Source organism: Oryzias latipes (genome assembly GCF_053564925.1).
Source record: "Oryzias latipes strain Hd-rR chromosome 1 unlocalized genomic scaffold, Olatipes_Hd-rR_3.1 chr1_Y".
NCBI classification, from domain to species: Eukaryota; Metazoa; Chordata; class Actinopteri; order Beloniformes; family Adrianichthyidae; genus Oryzias; species Oryzias latipes.
This window is the reverse complement of record NW_027616335.1, coordinates 9,860,224-9,888,219: the sequence shown is the minus strand read 5'-3', so window position 1 is coordinate 9,888,219 and position 27,996 is coordinate 9,860,224. Positions and strand designations below refer to the sequence as shown.

At 41.1% G+C, this 27,996-nt stretch overlaps 2 protein-coding genes across 5 annotated transcripts in view; one reads left to right on the top strand and one right to left on the bottom strand.

Annotated features, from left to right (window-relative positions):
* Nucleotides 1–3: 3 nt before the first annotated feature.
* Nucleotides 4–19,447, bottom strand: LOC144990283 (condensin complex subunit 3-like). Of its 3 annotated transcripts, none has more exons than XM_078943447.1 (24): nt 19,387–19,447; nt 15,665–15,785; nt 14,941–14,988; nt 12,461–12,574; nt 11,731–11,973; nt 10,372–10,600; nt 10,070–10,215; nt 9,866–9,950; nt 9,520–9,712; nt 9,283–9,432; nt 8,240–8,380; nt 7,791–7,914; nt 7,631–7,720; nt 6,891–7,079; nt 6,705–6,815; nt 4,704–4,823; nt 4,400–4,624; nt 4,117–4,298; nt 2,364–2,529; nt 2,109–2,276; nt 665–788; nt 524–571; nt 333–402; nt 4–248 (listed from the first exon to the last, which is right to left on the bottom strand). In XM_078943447.1, exons 2-24 carry the CDS (start codon nt 15,674–15,676, stop codon nt 122–124), a joined length of 3,105 nt encoding a protein of 1,034 aa, XP_078799573.1. In that variant the 5' UTR covers nt 15,677–15,785; nt 19,387–19,447; the 3' UTR covers nt 4–121. The 3 variants fall into 3 exon arrangements, with proteins under 3 accessions (XP_078799573.1, XP_078799572.1, XP_078799574.1); XM_078943446.1 differs by lacking the exon at nt 19,387–19,447 and adding an exon at nt 18,678–18,704; XM_078943448.1 differs by lacking the exons at nt 14,941–14,988; nt 15,665–15,785; nt 19,387–19,447 and adding an exon at nt 12,864–13,001.
* Nucleotides 18,752–27,996, top strand: part of fam184b (family with sequence similarity 184 member B) — a 27,499-nt gene continuing 18,254 nt past the window's right edge. Inside the window, exons 1-3 of one of the 2 annotated variants that reach the window (XM_023956681.2) lie at nt 18,752–19,390; nt 26,357–26,545; nt 27,072–27,524. In XM_023956681.2, coding sequence (XP_023812449.2) covers nt 19,223–19,390; nt 26,357–26,545; nt 27,072–27,524 — 810 coding nt within the window. In that variant the 5' untranslated portion in view covers nt 18,752–19,222. Of the gene's footprint in view, nt 19,391–26,356; nt 26,546–27,071; nt 27,747–27,996 lie in introns of both variants that reach the window. The other variant, XM_023956678.2, reaches the window with a different exon arrangement.

Here is a 27,996-nt window from a genome sequence, read left to right as displayed (position 1 = left end):
AGATGGAGACAAAATTAAGTTTATTGTTGATAAAACCTCGAGCTGAAATTATGAAAAGATGCTGCAGAAAACACAGGAACAAGATTATCTGCCCAAAAAAAGAAAAAGCTTGAAAAGGGTTTCATGACACATTGGCCTCCTGATTGAGGAGGGGGTTGAGGTCGAGTTTGGTCTTCTCCATCGCGGCGCTCTTCGCCCTCCTTGATGGACGTGCTGCAGGGACGGACTCAGGAACGTTTTCTCCATCGCTGCAGCAAAAAACAAAGCAGCGAGTTCAGGCGTGGATGAAGGGAATCGAACACTTTTTTGAAGGTGAATACCTCTAAACCCACCTCTCTTCTGATGACTCGGCTTTCCTGCTCTGCTTTCTGCTGCCTTTGGCGGTGCAGACTTTCCTTTGACCTGTGCAGACAAACGCGCTCAGGTTACCACCCCCTGCTGAGTCAACATCTTCACGCAGGTAAACGAGAAGAGCTCTAAAAATACGACGCTGCAGCAAAAAGCTGAGTGTCCAGGATGTTACCTCTTTTGACTCTCTTGGCAGATTTTGATGGATCGTCTGTTGTTGCTTCTGTGGAAAGGGACAATTCAGATTTCTGGATTTGCACCTTGGACTAAAGAAAACAACCATTTGTCCCAAATGATTTATGTAGGAGTTTCTCACCGTCTGCGTTGACATCCAGCGGTTGCAGTGCACTGGCGCTTAAGAGCTCAGCTTGCTCTTTGGAGTCAATCAGCTGATGCATCATCTTCTCCAGAGCACGCAGGCAAATGCGATCCTTCACCGTCTGACAGCGAGAGGAGGAAGAGCTTTAAGACATGAAACTGGCCCACCTCTGTCAGGACTCACCGCACCAGTTTAAGAAATGCAGCCGACAAGAAAAAGCACAAAAATAAAAAATGCAGCACACAATCATGAAGTAAAAAAAATCCCATTCTGCATTTACATGGATATTGAGAGGAAACGTCGTGGCTTGAAAGGTGAACAGGAAGATTCTACTTAAAGCTGGGAGCCTGTCGGGTCGCTGGAGTTACAGTGAAGCAGCTTAACTCTGAGCCAACTGGAACTTGTAGGGAGGCTAAATGGAAGAGTTACAGCAAAGGAGGTGAGGAGTGTGAACAAGGATGGTGGTAGGAGAGGCAACAGTGGGATTAGGATGACGATAAACTGTCAAAAACGACAGCCAGTCCTGCAAGAATGGAAAACTGAAGAGCTGTCAGTTATGAGGAACAAACTGTCCGTTTGGAAAACGTCCATCTGTCTTCAGAACCTGTCACGGGCTGCTGGATCCCACCCAGCTATTGTTGGGCAAAGGCGGGATAGACCCTGAACAGAACGCCGGTCTGTTGCAGGGTCTCTCACACACACACGCACACACACACACACACACACACCCACACACACACACACACACACACACACACACACATCTAGGGGTCATTTAGAATAGGCATTTGATCTATGAAGCATGTTTTGGGATTCTGATAGGAAGCTGGAGTTCCTGAAGAAAACCAGCACATGTAGAGTGAGAACATGCAAACTCCCAGTGAGGATTCAAACCAGAGTGCTAACCACTGTGCAGCCCAGCTTGGAAAACATAAAGCTGTTAAATCCCTAAAAAAACAGTTTCTAAAATGTAGCCCAACAAGCTTTTTAATTTCAGACATTTAGAAGAAAAGTTGCGACCACACCAGACGTTTCTTCTGCAGCCACGAATGTTTGATCATGTGCTTTGGATTCTTTGTCAGGGTCAACTTTTGAAACCAAAACTATAAATTAGGGGTCCCAAAGTCTTGCAGTAATCACAATTAAATAATTGCAAATAATTGTGATAAATAAAATCCATTGCTGATGTGATGTAATCCAGTGTTTTTCAACCTTTTTTGAGCCACGGCACACTTTAACCCTGACAAAAATCCCGCGGCACACCAGCATCCAAAAAAAAAAAGAAGCAGAAATTCATGGTCTGTATTGATCGACAGAGATTTGTTGCACCCCCAACAAAAATACCTCAAAATGAGGCTTTTTACGGAAATTGATTATAATTAATTACAGGTAATAATAATGAATCCTTCAAATATATGAATAGAAATACAGGTGTGTGTACCTGAACAAGCTGCTGCAGCAGCGTCAGCAGGTCCTCCCTCACAGTGCTGTCTCTGCTCAGCTCCAGGTTGCTTAGCGTCTTTGCATAAAGGCGAACCTCAGGGGCGGTTGGGTCCTTCAGCATCTCGCCACACAAGCGCACCGCCAGGTAGTCGTGGACGCAGACCTCCTGAAGACACGCGGCACCAAACATGACGAGTCACATGTGGGGGCCGTTAGCATCTGAGCAGACTCCATTGGGCGTCCCTGCGTCTACCTCTGTGTTACTGGAGGGTTTGATGAGCGCACTTGGACGCGTCAGTTCAACCAGAAGCTCCACCACGTTGTTGATGTCCACCTCGGCGAGCGGAGAGGTGGCGGGGGCATTCAGGAGAGTCCGGACCGTCGGCAAGAAACACTCCTCTACGACCTCCTGGTGAACTCTTAAAGAAGAAGAAAAAAAAAGAAACTTTCCGTCACATTTGATTTCAGTGTGAAGAAACGGCTTTGATCTGGAAGCACAAGTTCAGCCTGCTAGGACAGAAATCTGGGAAGATTACAATATTGCTACATTTTGGGAAACGTTGACTAGATTTTGCAATTGATCAAACATTAGGCCTGCACAATATACCGCAAATTTATCGTTATCGCAACATCAAGCTGTGCAATATGCATACCGCAAAAGATGGCGAAAATCGCAATAAATGTTTACCTTAAATGTGCTAAAAAACAATCTCATGGCAGCTTGAAATAGTGAACAAATGAAATAAATCCCTTTATGCATTTAACCAATCGGAAGGACCCGTTTGCGTTGTTGATCAATCAGATGAGCCCTTTTATGTTTGATGTTTGCCTCCTACGTCGACAAGGGTCATTTGGAGTATTACTTTTAAACTGTTGCAGTGAAATGGAAATGATGTTTTTAGTTGTTTTGCCATTTGTTTATATACCGCAAATTATATCGTTATCGCAATATTAATCACCAATATCGCATATCGCGAGTTTTCCTCATGTCGTGCAGCACTATCAAACATTATTTTGTTCTCAGCATTTATTTATCCGTCTTTAATTCAGGTGCCAGAGCAAGGATCCTTGCAGCTTCTGGAAGCTGGCTCATGTTAAAGACCCACTCAAATGTAAATGGTATTTTTGGCGTTTTTAACATGTTCTTGTGACATTTTTCTCCTGGTGGACAACATATAAGCACAAAACAGCAGACGAAAAAAAAATGCTGTTTGAAAAAGATCTTATTTGTTAGGTAGAAAATACCGTTGGCGGACCACAAGCTCCCTGCTCCATTCTCATACATCCCCTTAAGCGATGTACATATTTGTTACAATGGACATTTCTAATAAACTATTGCTGCTCTGCAGAATCTATGTCCTAGAAAACGACACAGGCTTTTTTCTTTAGTTTGGCTTAAACCAGTATGATGATGATTACAAGAGCATTGGGAACACTTTTACAACAGATCCAAAGATGATCGGAGTGAGTCTTTAAGCGAACTGAAGTGATCAAAGGACATTTTTCTGATAGTTCTGCCTTCTTTGAGCAAATGAAAGGGAGCTCTTTGTGGCTTGAGAACGGACTCCTATTCATTAGAAAAGAAACAAAACATGAACAGAGTTCTGCAGAGCATTAAGATCCGTTACAGGGTGCAGCATACGACTGTGGATGAGTGAAAGACACCCTGTGGATGTGGCAAATTGGAGCTTCTCCGTCAGCTTTCTCATTATTATATTAGGTTACAAAAAATGCCCTGAGATATGACGCAGAATGGGGCTAACTGAAAAAAATCGGGAAGTAAAACCTAAAAGCGAAAGGGATTTGTGGATGAAATAAAAGAAAAGAAAACTTAACAGTGTCAGGTGGGAACAGCTGATTTGACGTGGTGAACCCTGAAGGGAACAGCCTAAATGAACAGCTATCACTGCGGCTGTGCCAATCAAGAAATAACCCCCATATGTCTTCCCATTAGGAGAATATTCTACAGCCGTGACTGCGCAGCTCGGCGTGTGTGCGTGTCACACCTGCTCTCGCGGGCGTAGAGCTGGAAGAAGACGCCGAGGCAGTGCCGCAGGCGGGTGTCATCCTCAGTAACGGGATTGTACCACAGCAGCACCAGACGCGTCAGCATCTTGGCGCTGGAGATGCGGCCGGTGTACATAAGTTTGGCCAGGCCCTCTGCCGCCTCTGTGCGCAGGTCAGACACCTGCGAGTGTTTGAGCAGATATGCAAATAGGTTCATTTTGAGAGCAAGTCGAAAGTGCAAAAAGGGCAGAGAGCTTTTTAGAAAAACACAGACTAACTCGCCTCGCTATCCAACAGCTCTGAAAGCATCACAAGGATACTCTGCGTGGTGTCCTCTGGAGCATCTCCCTTCTCAGCCGGTCCTGCCTCTTCCTCCTGCTTTTCTGGGGACTGGCTGGGCTGTGCGGACGCCGTGTCGGAGAAAAGCTGGAAGCCAAACAGCAGCAGCAGGTCGACGACGGCACGGAGGGCGCTGATGCGGATCTTCACCTCGTCGAGTTGGGAGATCTTGGAAACGGACGGAGAAAACTCAGTGCAGTTGGTCACATTTGTAGTTTTGTTGGTGCTCAGAAGAATGCTGACTGACCTGGAGCAGGAGGACCATGTGGGTTTTAGCCAGTTCCTTGCTGTGCAAAGTGCACGTTCCCAGACACACAACAGCCATGTTGCGGACAGCAGGGTGTGCGTTTGCTATACTGGGTAAAATCTAACAAAGAAAACACACAAATACATTCACAAATGTATTCAAGCTCATTTTGGGGTATTGCTGTGGTGACTCTGTGCAGGGAGGGGTTCACACATCAACACTTCTGCAGCTCAATCACAGAACCAGCAGATTCCTTTGTGTCATTCTCCTTAAAGCATCTGAACTTTTAGCATCAATTTATATCACAGTTTCTACTCGATTTTACAGAAATGAAATGAAAAGAAATCGAATGTGTTAAGCAAAGATCTGGTTTCATGTTAACCAAATATAAGTTTGTCAAAGGAAGGCCAAACATTTAAATGACATTTTAAACACACTTGACGAACCCTCGTTAATACCCAGCAGGCCTAAAATCAAACCATATAATACACCGTTGGGGAAAGGGAATCGTTGCATCCCTACAGCAAACCAGGATATTCACATTCAAAGTGTCAAACATGTAGCCTTAAATTTGAGAAGGATTTAGTAGTTGGTTTATTACATTATACCAGGCTTAGTATTGGCCAACTGGAAGGTTTTTTTCATTCTTAATTGCTTTAGAACAAATTATAAAAAATCTTGGTAAATGGCGTATACTTATATAGCCCTTTTCTTCCTACAAGGCCCAAAGCGCTTTACAGTCACAGAACCATTCACCCAGTCACACACACATTCACACACTGGTGGTGGCTCCACTGCCAAACACAGGCAAGGTGGGGTTCAGTGTCTTGCCCAAGGACAAAAAAAATCTTCTTCTGAATTTTCAGTTTTTTTATTGTGTTTTTGTAATACACAAACCCTAAATCGAACTTTAACAAAACAACGATCCAAAAATTCAGGTTTGGACTAGGCCTGCACAATATACCGCAAATTTATCGTTATCGCGTCATTAAGCTGTGCAATATGCATACCGCAAAAGACGGCGAAAATCGCAATAAATGTTTACCTTAAATGTGCTAAAACAAACTCATGGCAGCTTGAAATATTGAACAAATGAAATAAATCCCTTTATGCATTTAACCAATCGGAAGGACCCGTTTGCGTTGTTGATCAACCAGATGAGCCCTTTTATGTTTGATGTTTGCCTCCTACGTCGACAAGGGTCATTTGGAGTCTAATTTTTAAACTGTTGCAGTGAAATGGAAATGATGTCTTTGGTTGTTTTGCTATTTGTTTATATACCGCAAATTATATCGTTATCGCAATATTAATCACCAATATCGCATATCGCGAGTTTTCCTCATATCGTGCAGCACTAGTTTGGACTGAATTGTGCTGAATTCCCCGCTTGAGCAGTAAAACCAAATTCTGTACTTCTCCCTTCTTCCTTTACCAAGTGCTTTTCTGTCATTAAATCCTCATTCTCCTTCTTTCTGAAAACTAAGCAACAACTAAATGCACTAAATCTGCTCTTTCAAAAACCAACAGTTACTCTCTGGATAGAAATGGCTTTCTTGTTCCACCTCCCCTCCAGCAAAGAGTTTGGGTGTCACTCTCAACGACACATTCTCCTTTTACGCTCCCATCGATAGTCAGCACATTTTCACCTTTGCAATAACCCCTCCCTCCCTCCCTCCCTCCCTCCCTCCCTCCCTCCACATCCACAGCTTATTTCCTGTCTTCATTACTGGAACTCCCTTCTCTTCATTTTTCCCTAAACTTGCACTGCTCCCCCTTTTCTTCACATCACTCAAATTCTTCACCAACTTCACTGGTTCTCAGTAGATCAAAGGGGTTGAGAACAAAATCCTTCGACTTTGTTCATGTGTGTTTTGTTTTTTTAAGGACCTTGACTGACAAGTGCTTCAAATAAAATAAATGATTATCATTATTTCGTCCTAAAAACACGCATAAAGATGTATTTGACAGCATAATAAAGTAAAAATAAAAAACGCTTTTTACCAAGGAAGACATCAATGCACTTATAGTTGGACCAATTCGAGTCTTGATGTTCATCTGCTTCATCAGCTCAGCACACATCGTTAAACACCTCAGAAGAGTCTCTGGGTCATTCTAAAAAAAGGACATAAAAAAAAGAACATCAGTTCCATGAAACCCAGCGATGACGCATCCTGGAGCTCACCGGACCTTCTCGGCGCGGGGCTCCTTGTCAGTCGGCTGGCTGCCCTCGGCGATGTCCTGAAGGATTTGGTTTCTGCTCTCCTCGAGGCGTGTGATGGATTCCTTCAGCTCTGCCGCTCGGCTGAACTCCTGAGCAGCGATACAATCCTCCAGAGTTTGTTTAGCTTCCAAGATCTGGACCTTTACTTCTGCCAGCTGCATGGAGGAGGAGGAAAGGAGAACGTTTGGATGCAGCTACAACTATTTCCAACAAACAGGAAGAAATCAGTTTAAAACATTCACACATTCTTTACTTTCTCAGTAGCACCTTTAATTTATGTGGGAGTGACTCCTAAACCAGAAACTTGATCTGTTTTTATTAAGGTAAAATAATAGCAGCAGGAACATAAAACATCACTTTTTGGCTTTTATTTGGACATTTATTAGGTAGTTTTCATATTACGGTTTCTCAATGTATTTACTGTCATTTTATTTTATTTTCAAATGCTCTTTTTTTGAATGGAACACCGAAAATTAATTGTTGAAAGGAGAGAAAACAAAAAAATGACTGACGGGGAGGAAATGCAGCAGATAAAAAACATGAAACATTTGAAGTTAGGAAATCCACATTTTTATAGGTTTCTTTGGCAAATGTTAAAAGCCTTAATTTTTCTAGTGAAAAGAGTTAGACATTTTATTCACTAAAGGCAGGGAAAGGATGGCAAAATCCAGATCCTGCTGGAGTTTTTCATTCAAGCGTTGCCCACCTTAACCTGCTGCCGTCGGCTCTCATTCTCATCCACAGCCCGATTGGGCTCCATGATGGGTTCCCTCAAGTCCGAGATGATTTCTGCCACCTGCAAAAAGACAACAGCATCTAGTAGAAGTCAGCCTCAGTGTAAAGCAACACAGCAGAAGGGAACCTACAGTCTGGATGCGCCTGTGGTCATCAGGGATGAGGGAGAGGAGTTTTTCAGTAAGCAGGGAAATCAGGGAGGAGGGGGTCTGTGGAAGAGCCATCATGTCCTGCAGAACTGCCAGCACACGCTTTCTGCAAATATTAAAAACCATGACATGCACTAAAAATCTACACAATCCCATCTGACAATAAGCTTAAGGCCTGGATTTCAATCCACAACAGGAAGTCTTCAAACATAGATTGTACCAACTGTAACCAGATCAAAAACGTGCTTTGGTTGATCTCTAAGAATTCATTTCCATGTAGTATTTGTTGTTGTTTCTGTTTCTCTTAGGATCAGATTGTGAATCTATAAGGCTTAAACTTTTACATTTTTCCTTTTGTTGAATCCTCTCCATACAATAACAAACAAATAATGTTTTCCAGTAGTTTTCCTTGGATTCAAAGGATTTCTTACCTGCCACCTTCCTCGTTCGTGTCGAGGCAGCGGATGAGGTGGATGAGTTGTTGAGAGATGAATTCTTTGGTCATGACCAGCTCCAGCTGGTTGAAGTCGCCTCTCTGCTCCTCTGTGAGCAACGGCACCGCCTTCAGATATCTGCGAGTTAAGTAAGGGTTAATGGCCGACGAAGTGTGCAGTGTCACTGTTTAACGCACGCCGTGGAATCAGCTGACAACCCATTTACATCAACGCAAAATGACATTAACATTTTCAAAAAAAAGAAACGTTAATACAGCTTTTAGGAAAAGTTGTGTTAACTACTTTATTGTCTACATACAATCTGTCAGTTTTCAGCAAACTGACCAATTCACTGAATGTAGGGAAAATCCAAACTCTGGAGTTGTGACATCTGTAATCCTGTCAAGCTTTACATTTATTTAAACTGTTTTACACTGAAAAGCTGAATATTTTATTCTTTTATGAGTGAATATATCATCCCAACTTGATTGTCTTTCCTCTTTGATTTTAAAAATTAGATTTTGTTTCTTTTTTTAAATGGCAGGAAGGAGCAGGCCTCACAAACAGCAGTTTGAGCCCTTTCATTCACCTGTTAGTTGTAAAAAAATGTGCTGCTTTTTTTTGGCTTCAAACTGGAATTGACCAGCTGTTCTGTTTTACAGATTTTGGTTCAAGTTCTGCGTTTTTTTTCCAACTGTGTGTGTGTGTCCTTGCTTCTACTTCTGATTGCATGCTCTTTTGTTCTGGTTAGTAATATAATAAAGTTATATTTAAAACCACAGCCACTTAAGTGGTGTAGTAGTGTCCTAAGACTTAGGATTTCTTTGAGCCTCCTCCATTGCTGAATTCCACTGAGAAATCGGAACCCGCTCTCACATAAGTACAGAGAAATACATTAACAACTCGGCTTAGTTAAAAAATTAATTGTTGCAGAGTAAGTATTATGGGATTCTTCCATAAATTTCTTCCTAATCAATAATAAGACTGCACAAGCCGTTTACTAACTTTCAAAAGCAATTTAAAACCTTTGATGCTCTTACCCACAAAGGTACTCAGCATAAGCAGCAGCATCTGGCAACACTTGTTCCAGCATTTCTTCTCCATCATCTCCTTTGTCCTTGATGAACTCACACAGCGCTCTCCAGTAAAGCACATTTTCACAGGTCAAAGAGTCAATTGGGATCACCTTCCTGTTGAAAAAAGTAAAGCAACAGATTCTTTAACCCTCCAACATTTTTACGACATCTCTTCAAATAGTAGGAAAGCTAAAAGCGGACCTGTTGTCAAGCCCCTCCCTGTTCTGCAGCAGTTCTTCTGCAGGCATGCTTTTGAAGATGGCTTTCAGCGTGTCCATCGCCGCATCTGCACAGTTTTCCACATCCAGTCGGTGGAGCAGCTCGATGACATCACCGTCCAGGCGGAGCAGCCAGGCTGGCAGGAGGCGGCTGCAGACCACCTCTCTCACTGCCTCTGCACGGAAACGTAAATAACACATGTACTGTGAGAAAGAGAACATTCATTGGAAGTTTTATTACTTCTAAATATACAGATTTATAAAAATTCTACATCAACTTACTGAAAGTACCTCAAAAAGTATCAGTATTTTGACTGATGAAAGTTTACCTGAGGTGTCATGAAGACCCTGCTGCAGCAGACTGACTCTCTGTGCGATGCTAAGAGCTTTAATATGAACTTTGTCAGCAAGAACCTTCAATAGAAGACAGTCAAAATATTGATCATTAACATTGCAAAAGTGCTTAAAAAAATGAACTAATGCCTTTTTTGCTTAAATTTCAGGGGAAAAAACCCTCTTTTTCTTAAGGCTACCTGATAGGCTAGCTTGCGGACGTTGTCTTTGATGTCACGAGTGCGTTTCAGTACTTTGGGGAGTGTTCGAGGAGACATAGCGATGCAGGAAAGAACCGCGCGCCGCACCTCTGCGTTGGTATCATTTTCCAGAATTAACATGTAGGCTGAAAAATAGCAAGATGCTGAGAGTTACACATTTGATCATAAATACCAGCTTACAAAAGCTTTTGTAGGCATGGACTAACTCAAACGTTCCATATTGTGAGTTGAATAAACTCTACTAAATTCCGAAGGAAACAGAGAAAAGTGAGCAAACACACCGTTGATGGTTGGACAGTCGGGGTCCTTTGGCTGCTGAAGGCGAGTCATGGCTAGAGCAGCTTGAATCCTCACATTGGGGAACTTGTCAGTGACACGAATCAGCATGGCTTGGTGGATGCGATCAAAGAGGTCATCGTCAATCTGAGCATTTTCTGACATGCTGCCCAGCAATTTGTTGATCAGCTGACACGCCCGGAAACGCACGGCGTGACTGTTGGCTTTATGGGACTTAGAGGAAGGAAGACCCAAAATACACAGGTTAAAGTCATGCAGACATTGTTTCTATGAAATAAAAGGTAAAATTATTAACATTAGTTTTTAAATGCATCTATAAAAACATGAATTTTATACGTATCTATTCAGTGTAAACAAGGCACACAATAGAATTACGTTTTTTATGAAGAACGTATCGTACATTAGTAATGCCAAGTGCTTTACAGAATAAAAAAAATATTTTCAATTTAAAAAACACAATCTGTTTCATTCTGAAGGTCACATTTCCAATTCAATTAAATATCAGTATGTGGAATTTTATTTCTAAAATGATTTGTCTGATCATAGAAATACTCCTTTATGGTTTGACCAATTATATTAGGGATAAAAAATACATTGAAAACCAAACAAAAAGCTTCCTAAAAAAATGAAATCATTTTGTTAGAACACAGATTACTGGATTGGATTAATCAATACAAAAAAATGTATGCTTACTTTAATATTTTTTATTTAACCCATTAATTCCTGAGCTAATTTCTAATTATATACAATCATAATTATATATCAATTAATTATTCAAAGCCGTTTTCTGTTCAGGTCCAGGATAAATTAAACGGATTCCTGGATTTAATGGTAATTTGCGAATTAGCGACATATAGCGGGAAGGGATCAGCTCGTGCTGGTTTGCGGCGCCTTCCGTCCGTGAAACCCGGGTTCGACTCCAGGCTGCTCCCTGTTCCCTTCTCTACCTCTGCCGGTTCCAAGCCCGGTTAGAGAAGGTTGCGTCAGGAAGGGCATCCGGCGTAAAACATTGCCAAATTTACCATGCGACTTGTTCGCTGTGGCGACCCCTGATGGGAGAAGCCGAAAGTGGAAGAAGAAGAAGCGGGAAGGGATCACAAAACACAAGATAATGACCTACTTTTACCAAGGCATTTAAAAAAAAAGGGATCTATAAATACAGCTATTTATTATAAATAAAAATAAAAATTACTTACTAAAAAACATAGTGAAGATTTTTTTTTAGAATAAGAGGCAGATGTATTAAATGGTTTACATTACCGGTAGTTACCACATGTAAGATTTAAAGAAAAGAAAAAAACAAAAATATCTGGGATGCATCCTGTGTGCAACAATCTTTATACCTCCAACAAAAAGTTAAAGATGAAACTCAAGAATGGGTGATCATCCTCTTCATCCTCCTCCTCCTCCTCTTCCTCTTCATTTTGCTGGTCCTCTCCTTCAGGTTTAGGTGGAGACTGAAAACTTGTGGCAAACTTTGCCACAAACTCTATGACATTTTCCACTGCAGGCTCACGTTTGTAGACAATCATGGCATATTTCAGGCAGCGGATGAACTCCTCATGGAAAGGAGTCTTATCCTCAAGCTGAAAAGAGAGATGGAGGGATTATTGATGGAGATGATGAAGAAAGGAGAACAAGCTACAGGTTGTTGGGTTTTTCTTTTGAAATCTAGTTGTTGCTGTAATGTACTCATCCCAGTTTATCCAAACATGTTGAAGGATTCAGCTAAACTCTGCTTTAATTTAAAACAGAACAGAATCCACTGACGTTTTGAGGTATTATTTACATTTCAAGTACCTAAGTTAATATAACTTAACTAGTTCCAACTTGAAAACCAACAGCAGTTGCTCTGAAACCTACCCAAAAAAAGTCATAGTTGAGAAATAAGTTAAACAAAATACAAGGAAAAGCATCCCTGTGTCTGCTTATGTTGTAAGCTCCACATTTTTCCATTTACAGAAAAGATATATAAATAAACAATAATAAATATCAAACACACATATAAAACCAAACAACAATGGTAATAGTAGGCCCTGAGTGTGTGTTTTTTTGTTAATGTTAGCTCTATACCTTGTTGTAGCGACTCTTCAAACTCGCCAACAGCTTCGCCTTGTTGTTGTGGCCTTTCTGTGCTCGCTGAAACGCCTCCTTGATGTCTATTTCATTATCCGCAGTCATGTTTGCCTAGAATAGAACAAAATGACGTACAGAATTAATTAAACAGACTCGGAGAAACACTGTTTTCTGAACCTAGCGGCTCTCTCTAGCGGCAACTGCGGATGTCGTTTCGTTAGCTACAACTACACCAAACATGCCTGAAACTATTATGACAAAGTAACCAGGGCAGGAAACAACTCGGAAAAAAACACATAATCCGACGATGACAAAGAGCGTTTACGCCTCTTGTGTAAAAGAAAAACTACACAATAGTATTGCAACACGCTTTGACCTTAAGGTGTCAAAACCGACTTACTTTTGTGATTTCCGATAAATATTGTCGTGGCTTTTTTCTTTATGAAACTGCCGCCTGTTTTCAAATGTAACCGTAGAACAAATGAATTGGTCTAAAGGCGTTTGGCAGAACATGCACGAGGGCAGTACTGCCCCCTTTCGGACTGGATGCCAAAATAAGCCCACACAAAGCTCAGTACAACTTTAACAGAAAAAAGTATGTGAATTAATCTTACGTGTTTTATAAAGTTTAACGAACAAATTAAAGGAGCACCTCCCGTGTAATGGTTTCAAATATAGTAAAATGAAACTAAACGAGGGCTGCACGGTAGCGCTCTTGCCTTGCCTCACTTGCTTCTTGCCTCACAGCAAGAAGGCCCCTGGTTCAAGCCCAGGCTGGGGGACCCAAAACAGAACATCAATGGGGAACTTCTTTGTGAAGAGTTTGCATGTTCTCCCCATGCGATCACGGGCTCTTTCCAGAGTCTCCAGCCTCCTCTCACCATCCAAAAACATGCTTCATAGATCAACTGGCAACTTTAAATTGTCCCTATGTGTGTGTGATATATGACCCTGTGACAGACTGGGTGTCCCCTGCCTTCACCCACAAGTGGCCAGGATAGGCTCTGGCACCCCCGTGACCCCAAAAGGGATAAAATGGTACAAAATGAAAATAAATAGATACTTTATTCATTCCATGAGGGAAATTGGTTGTGGCAGCAGCTCAACAACATCATCAATATCAACATTATTGTTAAAAAAAATAGTAGGTGTTTAGACTACTTCATGCTTGTCTTCTATCCCTTGGATTGATTACTTTCTTGTTCGACGAAGAAAACACAACCAAAAAGGGTTTTATTTATTTATTATTCTTTTAAAAAGTTCCATTTTTGTCTTCTTCTTCTTAAAAAAAAGATTCCTTCATGTTTTATGCATTAAACTTCATGCCTTCCTTTCTCTTTTTAATCTTAATTTCCTTTCAAATGTTTATCATTAATTTAGATATCCAAAGTGCCCTTTTTTTCAATTTGTCACCCAAGGGAAGAAATTCCCTCAAGTGACAGGATGCAAGCTGTCTGTTGCTGCTAGAGAGCAGGAAAAAATGGGTCAGCACCATTTCAGTGCTGGCACATAGCGCAGGTGCACACTTCACAGGTGTGCTGTGAGAGCTCTTTCCCTCTCTTTCTTCCCTTCCCTTTCTTCTCTGAACACTGGACCAGAGCAGTTTGACAGGAAATAGTGATAGTAAATGTGGTCCTCTTCTATTTCTCTGAATCCCTTTGGTGATCTTGTTTAGGTCAGAATTTAACCGTGTATTTAGATGTATATAGTTGTTAATGAAAAGCACTCAGTGTTCCAAGGGATCTTAGGTGTTCCTTAGTTCTGCCTCATGTTCTTTGCAGCATGTGGTTCGTGTTAATGGAGACATCTGACTAAAGTACAACAATTTGACTCATTGGAGGACCTAACCAGAAGAACAACAGTCACTGCGTGCCAGTTATTGTTTCTTTCTGAAACCTAGATTATTAAAAAATAATAATAAACAGAATGTTCTGGGCTAAAACTAATGAAATTCCAATAAAGGGTATAGACTGTGGACAATTAATTGCTAACGTTCACATTTGGAGATGATGGCCTGGTTGGGGAGTGTGCAGCTGTTTTCTGAAGACGGATCCAGACAGTCTGCAGGATGGAGCTCAGGGAGAGGGATGGAGTTGTAAAACATGGACGGATGTAAGTAAACCTTTAGGAAAATCTTCTGGTTTTCAACTGGAAACCTTCATAACAGGACTTTTCTTTTTCCAACCAGTTCTCTTTTTACAGAGGTTATGGCTGCAGAACACCACGTTGGAACAGACAAGCTCAGCTTCATCTGTAACCTTCCCCACTGTGTGCACGGAGGAGCAGCTTTCTCCAACACAAGGAAAGATTTATCCACTTTAAAAGAAAGAGGAAACGTTAAAAAGAAAAACTTTGAGTTTTGTCTGAAGAAAACTGATGGACGTGACAATTGTATTATTGTAGTGTGTTTGCAGGAGCTAAGAGGCCTGTGTCTGCAGACCTTTCATTCCTCACCATCAGAAGAACACATTACTCACCTCCACTAAAGTTCCATTCATCTGGTCCCTGCAAACACAGGAGGAGTTCTGTAAAACACAGATTGAATTCAATAAATTCTAATGGTATTTGGCTGAAACTAACACACCAAGAATACAAGAACCCTAAAAAAACTTGTAAAAATAACCAGGAAACATATCCACGCCTTTCTCAACACACACATTACAGTTTTTATCCACACAGTCTTTACATTTACCCTGTGAAAAAAAATTCCAATCCAGGAATTCCGCCTTGGAGCAAAGACAAATAACACCAACGGGATCACAATGTGATGGAAAACCCACATGAACGTCACAAAAACAAAAAATATTCCACCACCATATGAATGAAGAATAACTTTCTTTACCTAAACAAGGGTCAGTTTATTTGTTATGCCCCATCTATTGAGATACACCAGAATTACAGGGAAAATACATTATTAAGGCTTATCAATTTGAATTATTCCAGTTTGGCAGGCCAAAATAAATAGTTTAAAACAGCATTGTCCCCCAGGCTGCAGTTTGCCCAACCCTGTTTTACTTATTGTTGAGTAACATTTTTGTGTAAGTGTTAATCCTTATTTATGTAAATCTGGGTAAAATACTGAAATGAAGCATTCATAAACGTCACTAATATTTCCAAGTTTAAGGCAGCTGAATGCAGTTTGTGTGATGTTGTAAAAGAGCCACAGCTGCCAGTACAGCTGTGTGGACAAGAACTACTTACCCATGGGAACATGCAGGAGGAACAATTTCATCCTCAGACAGACGAGGATCCTCATTTTCTGGCGTCTGTTTCCGGAAATCAATTCAAAATAGATGGTACCCAGCCTGAATGTCTGCTGGACCTGCATGCAGGTGGGAAATAAAATCAAGGTTTCATCCAATTACATTCTAATGCTGAAGACGGGCACATAAAAAAGCACAAAAATGAAAGGATGCCTACAAAAAGTCAAATTGACAGAAGGTCTGAGATGTGCTTTTCATTTTTCTGTAAAGTACCAGTACAATTTACTTTACTGAGCATTCAATTTATTTCTTTTTATTAACTGACTGAGGCTGTTGAAACAATTCAAGTAATTTTGGATAAATACCTGGGTATTGTTGAATTTATTTACCCACAAAAACTTGCTTTGACTAAAAGACTTATTAAAAAATGGAAATAGGCCATCGGTTTAATTTTCCAACAGCATTTAATTCTAAACTGTTTTGCCTCTTTGTATAAACCTCCTGACTACAAGCAATGCAAATGTGCCTAATTTAAAGGACATTTCTAAACCTGAATGTTGCCCAACCACTACTTACTACTGAAATAACTGCTTTGGTAACTATAGATGACATTTGGAGCTTTTCAATCAAACTAAATATGACAGGGTTGGGGCTCTGGGAATTGTTGTTTTTAGTGAATTTAAAGAGTTCATGCCATGCGAAATTCATTTTTGAGCTTTTAAAGTGTAATATAATGTTGATTACTTTAACATTTCCTTGAAGAAACCCCAAAGCGGTATTTGATCTGTTCACACATTTCTGAGTATTCCTCTAAAAACCTGCGCTCTGAGAGCCAGCCCCTCCCAACCCATGAAAACAAGTGGGTCCTCACATTGTGATGTAGACAAGTGAGAACAGTCCCTTCCAAGTAGATTCTGCGCTGCCTGCACCGCCCCCAGGCTGACACAAACACTTTCTCCATCCGCATTGCTAGTAATCAGCTAAAACGCTTTCATTTTACAGCCCAATTTGCACATCCAACTTTGCAAAAGTTTGGATGTTGCTGAGACCGACTCTAGGTTGACAATGTGAAATGGGCGGCACCCACAACGAGCGAAAGCCAGTGGTGCCTCAGAGATCGGGTCGTCTTACTTCCAGATTGGAAAAATGCTCAGGAAATGTTTTTAAATATTGGATATAAAAAAATGCATTCTTTTGTGTGCCAAAAATAATATAGTATCGTGTACATGGATATTGTTTACTATAAAAAGCTTAAGAATAGCACACTATAGGCCCTTTATAAATTTGTTGACTGGAGACATTTGTTTTCCTTTGGCTGTCACAAAGTTAATGAAGCTGAACCCAAAGAGTTGCTTTTTGTAAGTAAAGCATTTATTTCAAAAGTCTTCGTGATTTTACCTTATTTTATATTAGTTGCAGTTTTTAAACTACCGTATCTAAACAGACCAGTAACTATGGAAACCAGAGATTTCCCACCAACCTTTTTTTTGGGGGGGGGGGGGGGGGGGGATTTTCATGTGACAATGACATGTACTATCACATTATCACAAGAAAAAAAGTTTTTTTCTCGTGATAACAATATGGTAAAAAACTGGAAATAAACAAAGGTAGATGTCATTATCATACAGAAGCCGAGAACAGCCTACTGGTACCTTGCTTTTTTTTTTTTACTGTTTTCTACTATCATGTCAACAGACCAAGTCTGGAGTGACATACAGTCCTTCCAGCTCGCACCTTTCATGCATCTTTCTGCAAGCATGCAGACCTCCTGGTCACTTTGTTTGTTCACTGATGAAATTGACAATTGAATCGGTTAGTTCAAAAGAGGCCCAAGTCCACAATTTTTTCATAATAGGGATATTACATGTTCTATGGTCTTCAAGGGAAAAGCTATCTGATTATGTGCAAAAAAGTCCCAAGTCCGTTGTGATGTATTGACTATGCTTGACATTTAAAATGCATTAAGTGCAAAATTCCTGGACTTGGGCCTTTTTTTGCATGGGTTTTGCTTTATTCCACAGATGGCAGCACTAGTTATCCAATATGGCATCGCCCCTGTTTAATTCAAGAAGGGCCCAAGTCCAGAGACTTTAGTTTGCTAGTCCTCTGAAATCATAAAATTATAGCATTTGTGAGCTATGAACTGGTGCTAAATCTGGGTAAAGTATTAATCATTTGGTGTGGCCTCCATTTAAGCTATGCAATTAAAATCATTTCCTGGAAAAACAAACCTCTTGGACTTGGGCCCCTTTTAAACTAACCGATTCAATTGCAGGATCACTGACAGACAATCATATGAGAACAATCTCTGCCTGAGTTACACCATTAAATAAAGTAACAAATTTTGAATTGATCAGTTCTTCTTGTGTTCGACATTTTCTCTGACAAACTGCTGGGTTTTGCCGCAGATTGTATAGTATATTCTTCAGTATGTTGTTATCACATCATAACAACATTGTTATCACGAGAAAACAGACATAAAATAAGAAAAAACATTTATGTAAGCCATTCCCGGCTTACATTTAGCAGCTTACTTTTTCAAACCAACATTTCTATAGAGAAAGGAAAACTACAAGGAAAAAGGAAAACTACAATGTCACAATTTTTCAATACTCTCAGAACATACATGTTAGATGTTTTTTATTGAAAGCACAGAAAGAACACTTTAAAATGCAGTTACTTAAAATGTAGTTAGTTTTGAGATAGTAGAACATATTTAAATTCAGGCTTATTATTTTAGAATAAAGTTTTACAAATGATAATTACAGTTTTTTCCCCCAACAAAAAGGGCTTTTCTTTATAACACTTTTGCATCTTCAAAAACTTTCGTGAAGACGATTTCTGTATTTTTTTTTCTTTTAATATTTACTTTTTTCTATTTATTTATTAATTAGTCAATATGTTTGGCACATTGGCACATTTTGGCGCATAAAGATTCCTTTCCATTGAAATCCTAATCGGATTACTAAAAAGTCTCCTCGTTGCTTTGGGACTGAACATGTTTATCTCACCCATCACCGGGGCCTCTGGGGACCCTCCCCCGCCCCTCTCCGCTCATTGATACGGCAGCAGCGCCGGTAGGGGCGGGGCAGCACTGCAGCAGAGCGCTTCTCCGGTAATGCTCCATAGATACACGCGCTCCTTCCCGCCCCTGCTGCGAGACAGGTGGTTGGCCCGCGCGCGTTCATCCTCGAGCTCTCCCCCATTAGAATAGGACAAATAAATATATCGCCCACGTTTGTTGACAGCACGGAGAGGGGCGGTTGGAGCGCGTCCCCGATGGACTCCCGCCTTGTGACCTCCGTGATCGCGGGGCGGCCCGCAGGAGAGTGGGGCAGCAGCCGGAGCGCACGAGCGGAGCCGCGCCGATCCACGAGCAAATGTTTTGCAGCCAAATCCTCGAGGCGCTGTTGACAGGAGAGGGGGGAGATGCGCGAATAGAAATCTGACACGACTCGGGTGGATTTTTTTTTTTTTTTTGCGTGGCGGCAGGATCCTTTCTGACAGTCCTCCGGTCGTAGAAGTTCCCCTGGGAGAGCGAGGGAGGAGGCTCATCATGGCTACAGGCGCCGGTAAGGCTGCACAGCCCGCCGCTGCCGCCGCCGCCGCCGCGCCGGGCTCCACCGTGAACGGGACTGCGGCAGAGCTGCCCAACATCGAGCAGGAGCTCTATGATTACCAGATGCACAGCAAGATGTGCAAGAAGATCGCCCAGCTCACCAAGGTAAGACCTGCCTGCCCGGAGAGGCGCGCCGCCTCCTGCTGGATCATCATGATCTGCCTCCGAGTCTGGAACCAAACATCCAGACGCAGCGACACCAAGACAAAAACAAAACAAAAACGCTGAATGAAAGCAGGGAAATTTGGAATCAATCATCATGTGATCGTGACTGACTCAAAAATCATCTGTGCAGCACAGTGCTCCAGGTTGCACATCTCATTCCATCAGACTCTAAACTGACCAGCAGACCAGAAACATGTCCCATTAACAGAGATGCCACCACATTCTGTTGGTATTTACTGTTCCAATCAGGAGCACATTGCGTCCTGCTGTCTAACCATCAAACCCCTTTGTGTGTGGTGACAGTTACCTGATGTTACCTGACGACTGGACGTGTGGGTTCAGGGATCCACGTGCTTGGGTTAGACAGGACTTTTCATCAGAGGTGACACACATCAGCACTTCTGTCTTGTTTGGTGCATGAGTAATTACTCTCCTCCAACCCGCACTCCTTCCATCATGGTCTTCCTCCTCTGGAGTCTGGACTCATCTACTGTATATCTTTGGAAACTTCATGCACGCTGTAGCTCTTTGTAACAGAAAACCCGGAACCCAGAACAGTGGGGAAAAACAAATCTGATGTTTTTGTAGGAGACAAAGATCCTCTGTGCTTTGGGATGCTGACATTTGCCACATTTGTACGGTCACCCTGAAGTGCAATTCACACCAACAAATCACTCAGTGCAAAAACAGATTAAAGATCAGAAATTAAAAAAAGCAAAACAAATCATAAAGAAACAAAATTACATTTTATAAATCAAAACAAAATTTCAAAAAAGAAATGTTTGAAAAACAAAAGTAATTTCCAGAAATCAAAAGGAAACCTCAAAAAACCAAACCCAATAAGAAACCAGAAAAGGTAGTTACCATAGGACATCACTTATTGGATAGTAAGACGCATTTGACATTTCAAATGCGTCTTTGATGTCCGCCTGCTATTCAAAGTTTTATGATTATTATGGAAAATATCAAGTATCGCTAAATAATTTACTTTTGAAATGATGGATGAATGTCATCATCTAATCATTGATTTTCTATAGTATCTTCCTTTTCAGGTTTCTTTCTGTTTCCTTTTTTAACATGTAATTTTGTTTTATAAAAACGCTTTTATGTTTATTTTATTACGTTTTTTTGAAATTGTGTTCATTTTATGTTGGTTTTCTTTTTTATGTGCAGTGTTTAGTATGTTTTTGCACTAAGGGGTTTGTTGGTTCGATTTGCACTTCAAGGCCACCGTACTTTTGAGTGGTTTGGACTGCAGAGTGAAGTGGAGAGGAAGTAGGAAATGGGTCAGCTGGTAACCTTATATATTGAATAACTCTCTCATCTGCGCGCGGCTTGTGCTCGTCCCTTATGCTTAACTTACACCCCCCTGCCTTCTCTTCCCCTTTCTTATGAGAGGTGCGTCCCGGTTGAATGGCGTTTCAAAAGATAAACCAGTTGGCGTGTGTGAGCTACAGTGGCTGACCACGATGAACCAGCTGGTAAATGTTCACGAGTGCGAATGCTACTGATGCAAGGAAACGAGCTGCTTTCCTGACAGAGCTCCCAGAGACCAACCACAGCACAGGAGGGTGGAAGCTTACGCTTTCAGCCTGGAAGCTTTGGTTCTATCTTTGGGTTTCTTCTGTTTAGGCTCTGCGTCGGCTCCACCACGGTTCTCCAAACAGATAGTGAGGAGGCTTTCTCGTCTTCTTCTCCTTCAAACGTCCCTTCTCTCCTTCAGCCTCTCTGACTCACCTCATTCCACTGTTGGACAGATAATTCATTTCATGCCCTGCTGACTTTGAACTTCTTGTCACTAAGAAAGGGCACTGGCCTATGAGGATACATGAATAACGCCATCAGCTGATGTTAGTATCGATCCGAAGAGTCCAGATTTACAGTTGGAAGAGGCCATTCTGTGGGCTTCCTTGGTACACCTCCCGTAAAGAAAATTAAGTAAAAGTGTCTTAAAGAGAAATGGGACATCTCATATTCTCAAAGAGAAAGTACAGACATGTTAAAAGTGCCTAAAGCTTGTCTTACAGATCTTTTTTTTAACCTAACTTTAAGAGTTTCAGATCTGAACATTGCATGTGAATGTGCAGCCAGATAACAATTCGTTAATGGATGAAATTATTTTGAGTTTGATGACGTTTAATCTGCCATGTACCTTGTAAATGATGCCTCTGGGATCAAAAATAATATATTTATCTTTATAATAGTGTAATAGTTTTCTCTTTTAATAGTATCCAGGATTGCTAGAGTAAAAGGGGATTGTAGAGGATTCAAATAAACCTGCACAGTTTGGTTTTGATTTATACAGAAAACTACTGCATAATGAAAATGGAAAAATGAATAGTCTCAGATTTTAGGGTAAATGTGCTATCTTACGTATTGCAATTGGTCATACATTTTTAACCGTTTTTGAGGTTTTGTTTATTGCATTTATATTTTGAAAGTTTTAATAAATGCAAAATGAGCAAAAACATTTTTTAAATGACTAATTAAATTGTAAATAGTGTACACAATGCTGTTTTGTAACCTTGATTTAGGGCTCAAAGTGCTTTTACAGTCACACTACTATTCACCTATGCACACACATACAACTGCATACTCTGATGGCGGCTCTGGTGCCGTGGTGCCAACCTCAATCACCAAGAGCAATGTGGGGTTCATCGTCTTGCTAATTGACTGCATATGAAAGCTGGACTGAGTGACCCCACCCCATTTGTGTTCTATACAGGGTGTACCTGCAGACTCCAAGAAGCCAAAATTACAGAAACTTCTACAGAGAAATAAACAGCTATTACTCAGTTATCAAATTTGTCAGAGTAACTGTCTGCTACTTTTTTAAACAGGTTTTTGCTAATCCTCATTTTTTTCCCCATAATATATATTTTTTTATGAGTTATTCAATTCGAATATGTGATCTCACATCAAAAGTTAGAAGCGGTCGATTGACAGATGATCCCAACTCTGCTTTCAAGTGAAAGGGGTGTGGACTTCCAACATGCTCACTCCTGATTGGTGAGAGTGGTTGCCATAGAAATGTTGACTCAGACCAACTCAGACTAATCACTGCTTGCTGACGATTTGTGGTTCTGACATGGTGACGTCCATATTGCGAACAATGGCAACTAATTTACTTCATTTTGTTGGAACCGGAAGCAAGTCATTTTCTATGGGTGACATCACACTCCCTCAGTCCAGTTCTCTTATACAGTTGGACAGTTTTGTCCAAGGACTCTTTGACAAATGGTCGGACAAGACAGAAAACTGAACCTTTCAAACAGGGGTTAACCGCTCTACATCATGTCCGCCCAGATATATTAGGTATAGACATGTAGCTATTTTCAAAAACACAGTACCGGTACTTGTTTAGCTCTTTTTTTTAAATCCATTATAACATTTGATGTAAACTCTTCAAATCTTAACATCAGCTATTTTATACATTAAAACACACAACAAAAATATAATTTTTTATGAGTGTTTAATCACCTTTGGGTGTTTTTGAGAATAAAGATTAGGTGTAACTTGGTCATTTTAGGTGAAGCTCATAAAATAGTTGATTGAGATGAAATATTTTGAATTGAAATGAAAATGATCAGACAAAGATTCCGTTTCCTTTTTTTTTTTAGGGAGCAGGGGTACAAAGTCATGCAGATCTCACATTTACACTATTGAACCAAACCCAGTTAGTTTGGTCTGCTATTGTTTAGTCACCAATAGAAAGACTTGAAGCAATCCACTTGTTTCAGAGGTTATACAGTATGTCTGTGTGCATAACACCTCTGACCATGTTTGTGTGGAAGATCTTGCCTAAACCTTTAGGATGAATTGCATTCCAGTCTGCGAGCCAGACCGCGTCAGACGGCATTAGCGGCAGACCTCACTGATGCTTTTGCAGCGAAGGGAGCCAACCCCTGCAGCCAGCTTTCAAAATATTCGGAAAAGCTCCTTCCAGGGGTAGTTTTAGAAACATAGTAATGAACAGCACTTGAAATCGAGGTGATTACTCATCTGGTGCAACGTTCAGGTTTGTGATCACACAGGCTCCCCCAACAAATCCTGGTTTTTAGCTGACCTTTCTTTAAATAGTCTTCTTTTCTTCTCCCCTGCCACGGTCTGCCCTCTCACTTTTAAACCAGATGACGAGGAAACTCGGCGGCCTCAGTGCCTGCCCTTGTTTTAGGGGACCATGCATTCCTCTGCGTCACGAGTCATTCTCTGTGAGCCAAAGTTCAGGCAGTATGACTGACAAGCTGGGCCAGATTTAGACTGACCCCATCCAGTGACAGGATCAATACGTGGAGCTGGATTCATTGAAATATAGGACTGATTTGTCTGAGATTTACTGTTAGCATGTGTGCAGAGCACACACACACAGCACAGAAACACACACAGGGAATGTCCGGCACAGCTGTGCCAGCTGAGTGCTGCAGACAGAGAGGCGTCCGTATAAAATATGAGCCCATATCATTCCTGCGTGCGCACACAAACACTTTTTCGAGTGGGTAAGTGAGACGTCAGGGTCACCCACAGCAAATGATGAGGCTGGAGATGTGGCGCAGAGGTTAAAATGAGTGGCGGGGAGGGATATAGACTGTATTTCAAACATGCTGGCCATACTCTGCATGGGAGCTGAAAGAGATGCCACACATGCAGGCAGGAATTACGGCTTCACTTTGGGACTGTACTGGCTCACAAGTCTATGGTTATAGTAGATGCACACAGTTTTGGAGTTTCTTGTTAGCTGTCTCTATTCTTTGGTCAGTTTAATGTTTGCTACCTCAAAGATCTGTCTGTTATGTGAGCAATTTTGCAAAGTACCAACTCCAACACCCATCTATTGGTTTTTTCTGTGCTCACCTGTTTCATGGTAAAGCATTTGAGACTTTCTATGAAGTTTAGAAAGTCTTTTTAGTTTAATTTGCAGCTCATTTGTCCAAAAAATATTTCTGTGTATTTGGGGGAGAAAGCAACACAACTTTGTATTAGTTATGCTCACACGTCATTGTGTTGAATCATTTCCTAAAACAATAAAAGAATATTATAAAGAATCCAGCCAATATGTGGTGTCAAAAAAGAGAACATTCCTGAAATGTTCGCTCTCCTTTTAAAGTTGCATGTACACTCACAACCTCCAATTGCAAAAAGTCTCTATTTGGCTTTTACGGAACCTGAAGAATTCATGAGGTATGTCCATTCACACTGCCACTTTCATAAGGACAAGCTTTTGTACAGATAAAAGTGGATGTGTAGGTTTTTGCATACTTTATGTACCCGACTAAAAGGAAATATTGTGTATTTCTAAAACAGTGCTTGGAAAGACTGAGAGAAGAGAACTTTGAATAAAGCTCCAAACCTGTCAATCACAAACTATTTTATTTTCAACTTCATCTGCTGTAGGTTATTACACTGTCCCATGGTGTTTTTGGGTGTTTTTAAGATATTCTTGTGGCATTTTGCTGATTATGGAGGACATATATAAAGAAAATTCGCTCAAAATCACATTTCTGAGTATTTCTTTATTCAAAGTTTCGTGCATCAGGAGCAGAGGACAAAATGAAGTGTGAAAATGAGCTTCTTGTGACGTTGAAAATACATACGGCAGGCCATGAGCTCCATTCTGATGCATTTATAGATCCATGTACGTCTTTGTTTTCCTTGTCCGAGCTGGCATCAAGACTGTACGGCCGGATAGCTCCAATATTGCTCGCTATTTTTGTTGCACCACTAATGTTGCGTTGGGGGTGTGAGGGGCTGTAAGAGCATGTAAACAGAGAGCTCTCTGCAACAAGGAGGAGAAGTTGGAGTGGGCTTACTTCAAGTAAACAGTCCCACCCACAACTCAGAGGCGAATTTCTAGTAAACTACTGGCGTTGGAAACTATGTCCTAGAAAATGTCACAGGTTTTTAAAATTTTGGTTAAAAAACAGTATAATCATAATTTAAAAACCACTGAGAAGGCTTTGAGAATAGCTCAAAATATGACTGGAGCGTATTACCTTTTAGGTGAAGATTCTTAACCATTGTGCTATCCTAGGCACTTTAACATTGGGAGTTGGGTCATCTAGACCCACTAGACAGTGCTCTGAACCTTTTTTCTTCAATGATTTGTGAACCTCACTGGTGTCCATGGATTACATGAAATCTTTCCTCTTTTATCCACCTTTGTCATGGTAGTGAGAACACGTCAATGTAAGGGGGGGGTCATGTAAGATAGCACAAGGGTTACAAGGAGTTGTTATAAACTTGTTGTCTATACTGTATTTTTCTGGTGTTTGCTACGTTATTAAGACATACAGGAAGGTCAGCCTGCTTAGTTCTGTTCTGGTCTAATCACACAATTTGTGTGAAAGTAGAACCCAAATATCGTTAATTTGGAAACTTCAGAAGACGTGATCACAAAACATTAGCAGGCATGCAAAAATTAATTCAATTCAATTCAATTCAATTCAATTCAATTCAATTCAATTCAATTCAGTTTCATTTATATATCCCCATATCACAACAATAGCCATCTCAACGGGTTTCATACTGGCAATTGTGTTGTAAATATAAAATTATAAAGAAGTCATACAATTCAATAGGTAAATTCTAAACTAGACTAACTAAACAAACTAAGGGCATCGCTGCCCTTAGACCCTCCTTCGCGGTATTTCATTATCCGCTATTTCATAAGCATTATAAGAAAATGCACATGTAGCATGACCTGGTCAGAGAAAAGTCCCTTCTCTATTTGGCTGACACCAGTAAAGACAAGATGTTTGATGCTGGCTGCTCTTCTATATTTTGACAATTAAAATGCAATAAATTGGCTGTGGTCAAATAAAGTAAAAACATTTTTATTTGAAAAATGATATGCATTTGTGCAGGGTTTTAACAATGATTTTACTACTGCTTATTCCTGCCAATCTGCAGGTGATTTACTCTCTGAACATGAGGAATGAGGAGCACGAGACAGCCCTGCAGGCCCTGAGCCACGCCCACCACGATGAGCTGCACCGCATCCTTGTGGAGACGTGCCACGAAGGAGAGGGGTCAGCTTTGAGGACACGACTCCTGGAGCTGCAGGAGTCTCTGGATGAGCAGCAGCGGGTCGGAGCCCAGGTGTGTAATTGCATAATGCTGGTGTAATGGGATCCATTTTTCTTTTTTCCTCCCATCTGAAGCAGCAAAGCATACGAGCACCAGAACATGTCCTACAAAAATCAGACCCAATTATTTACATGCTGTGGATCACACTGAAAATCACAAAAAAATCTGCTTCTTTTAGAAAACCCATACTGACAACTAAAAACATGAGACTGAATCTGAACATCTGCTCTCCCTGTGCGTGCACTCCATTCATTTCTTCATCTAAGACTACTTTTACTGCAAATTCTAAACAAAGCAAGACTCCTTAAATAAAATGAACTCAAAAATCCGTCATGGCTGCATAAAAAGTTGGAGACAAATAGTTGACCTAGAAACTAGCTACAACATAACATTAATAGAACAGGCTTTTGAAGCAGACTTCCATTGCTATTGCAAATCATAAAAAAATCATTAATGCAAATTAGCAGTTTTGTAGGGCCCGAGATGTTTCTTCATTTATTTATTTCTAAAAACAGTTTGTAATCCCTTCTGCCTCCAGGTTCAAGCAGATTTTGAGTTCTTCCGCATCCAGGCAGAGGAGAGGGAGCGTGAGACTGAAGCAGAGCTGAGGAAAGAGTTTGAGGAGAAACTCCAGGCCTCAGAGGAAGAGCTCCAGGAGGCCAAAGCTCAGATCAGTGTTGCCCAAGAGGAGAGCCTGAGACTGAGCAAAGAACTGGAGAAAGCCGGGGAGCAGATCCAAGAGCTGAGCGCCAAATGTGAGGAGCTGGAGAAAGCTTCAGATGAGGAGAATAAGAGGAAAGAGGATGAGCGACAAAGAGAGGACAAGGAGAAGGAGAGGCAAGAGGAGGACCGAAGGATGGAAAAACGGGAGGACTTGGAAAGAGTGAAAGCCCTCTTGGAGGAGCTAAAGGCGCTGAAGGAGGACAGGGAGCGAGCAGAGGAGGAAAAGAAAGAAGCGATGAAAGAGGAGCGGAAACAGTGGGAGAAAAAGGTGAATGATCTGAGTGAGGAGAAAGAGGAGATGAGGAAGAGAATAGAGGCAGAGTTTAGGGAGGAGCGGCAGAGGTGGGAGGAGAGGGAAGAGGAGGAGAAGAAGGGGATGCACAGTGCTCTGCGGGAAAGAGTGAAGCGGGCTGAAGCAGAGGTGGAAAGTCACCTGGAGAGGCTGGCAGAGAGCAAGAGAAACACAGTGAAACTGCAAGAGCGCATACAGGTATACATCCTAGTGATCACTTTCCATCATCCTGAACCTAGAATCAGAGCTGTGATGCTAAAATTCACACACGGCGCGGAAACACGCATTCAAGCCACCACTTCCAATGAAAAGTCTATGCTAATGTGCGTAAATGCGCATTTTGGACTTTCACATTTAATAATTTTACGTGTCGCTATGCAAGTTTTTAAGTCCATTTTCGGACTCTTTGTATTAAAAGGCAATGCTTTTGAACGTTAAAAGTTAAACC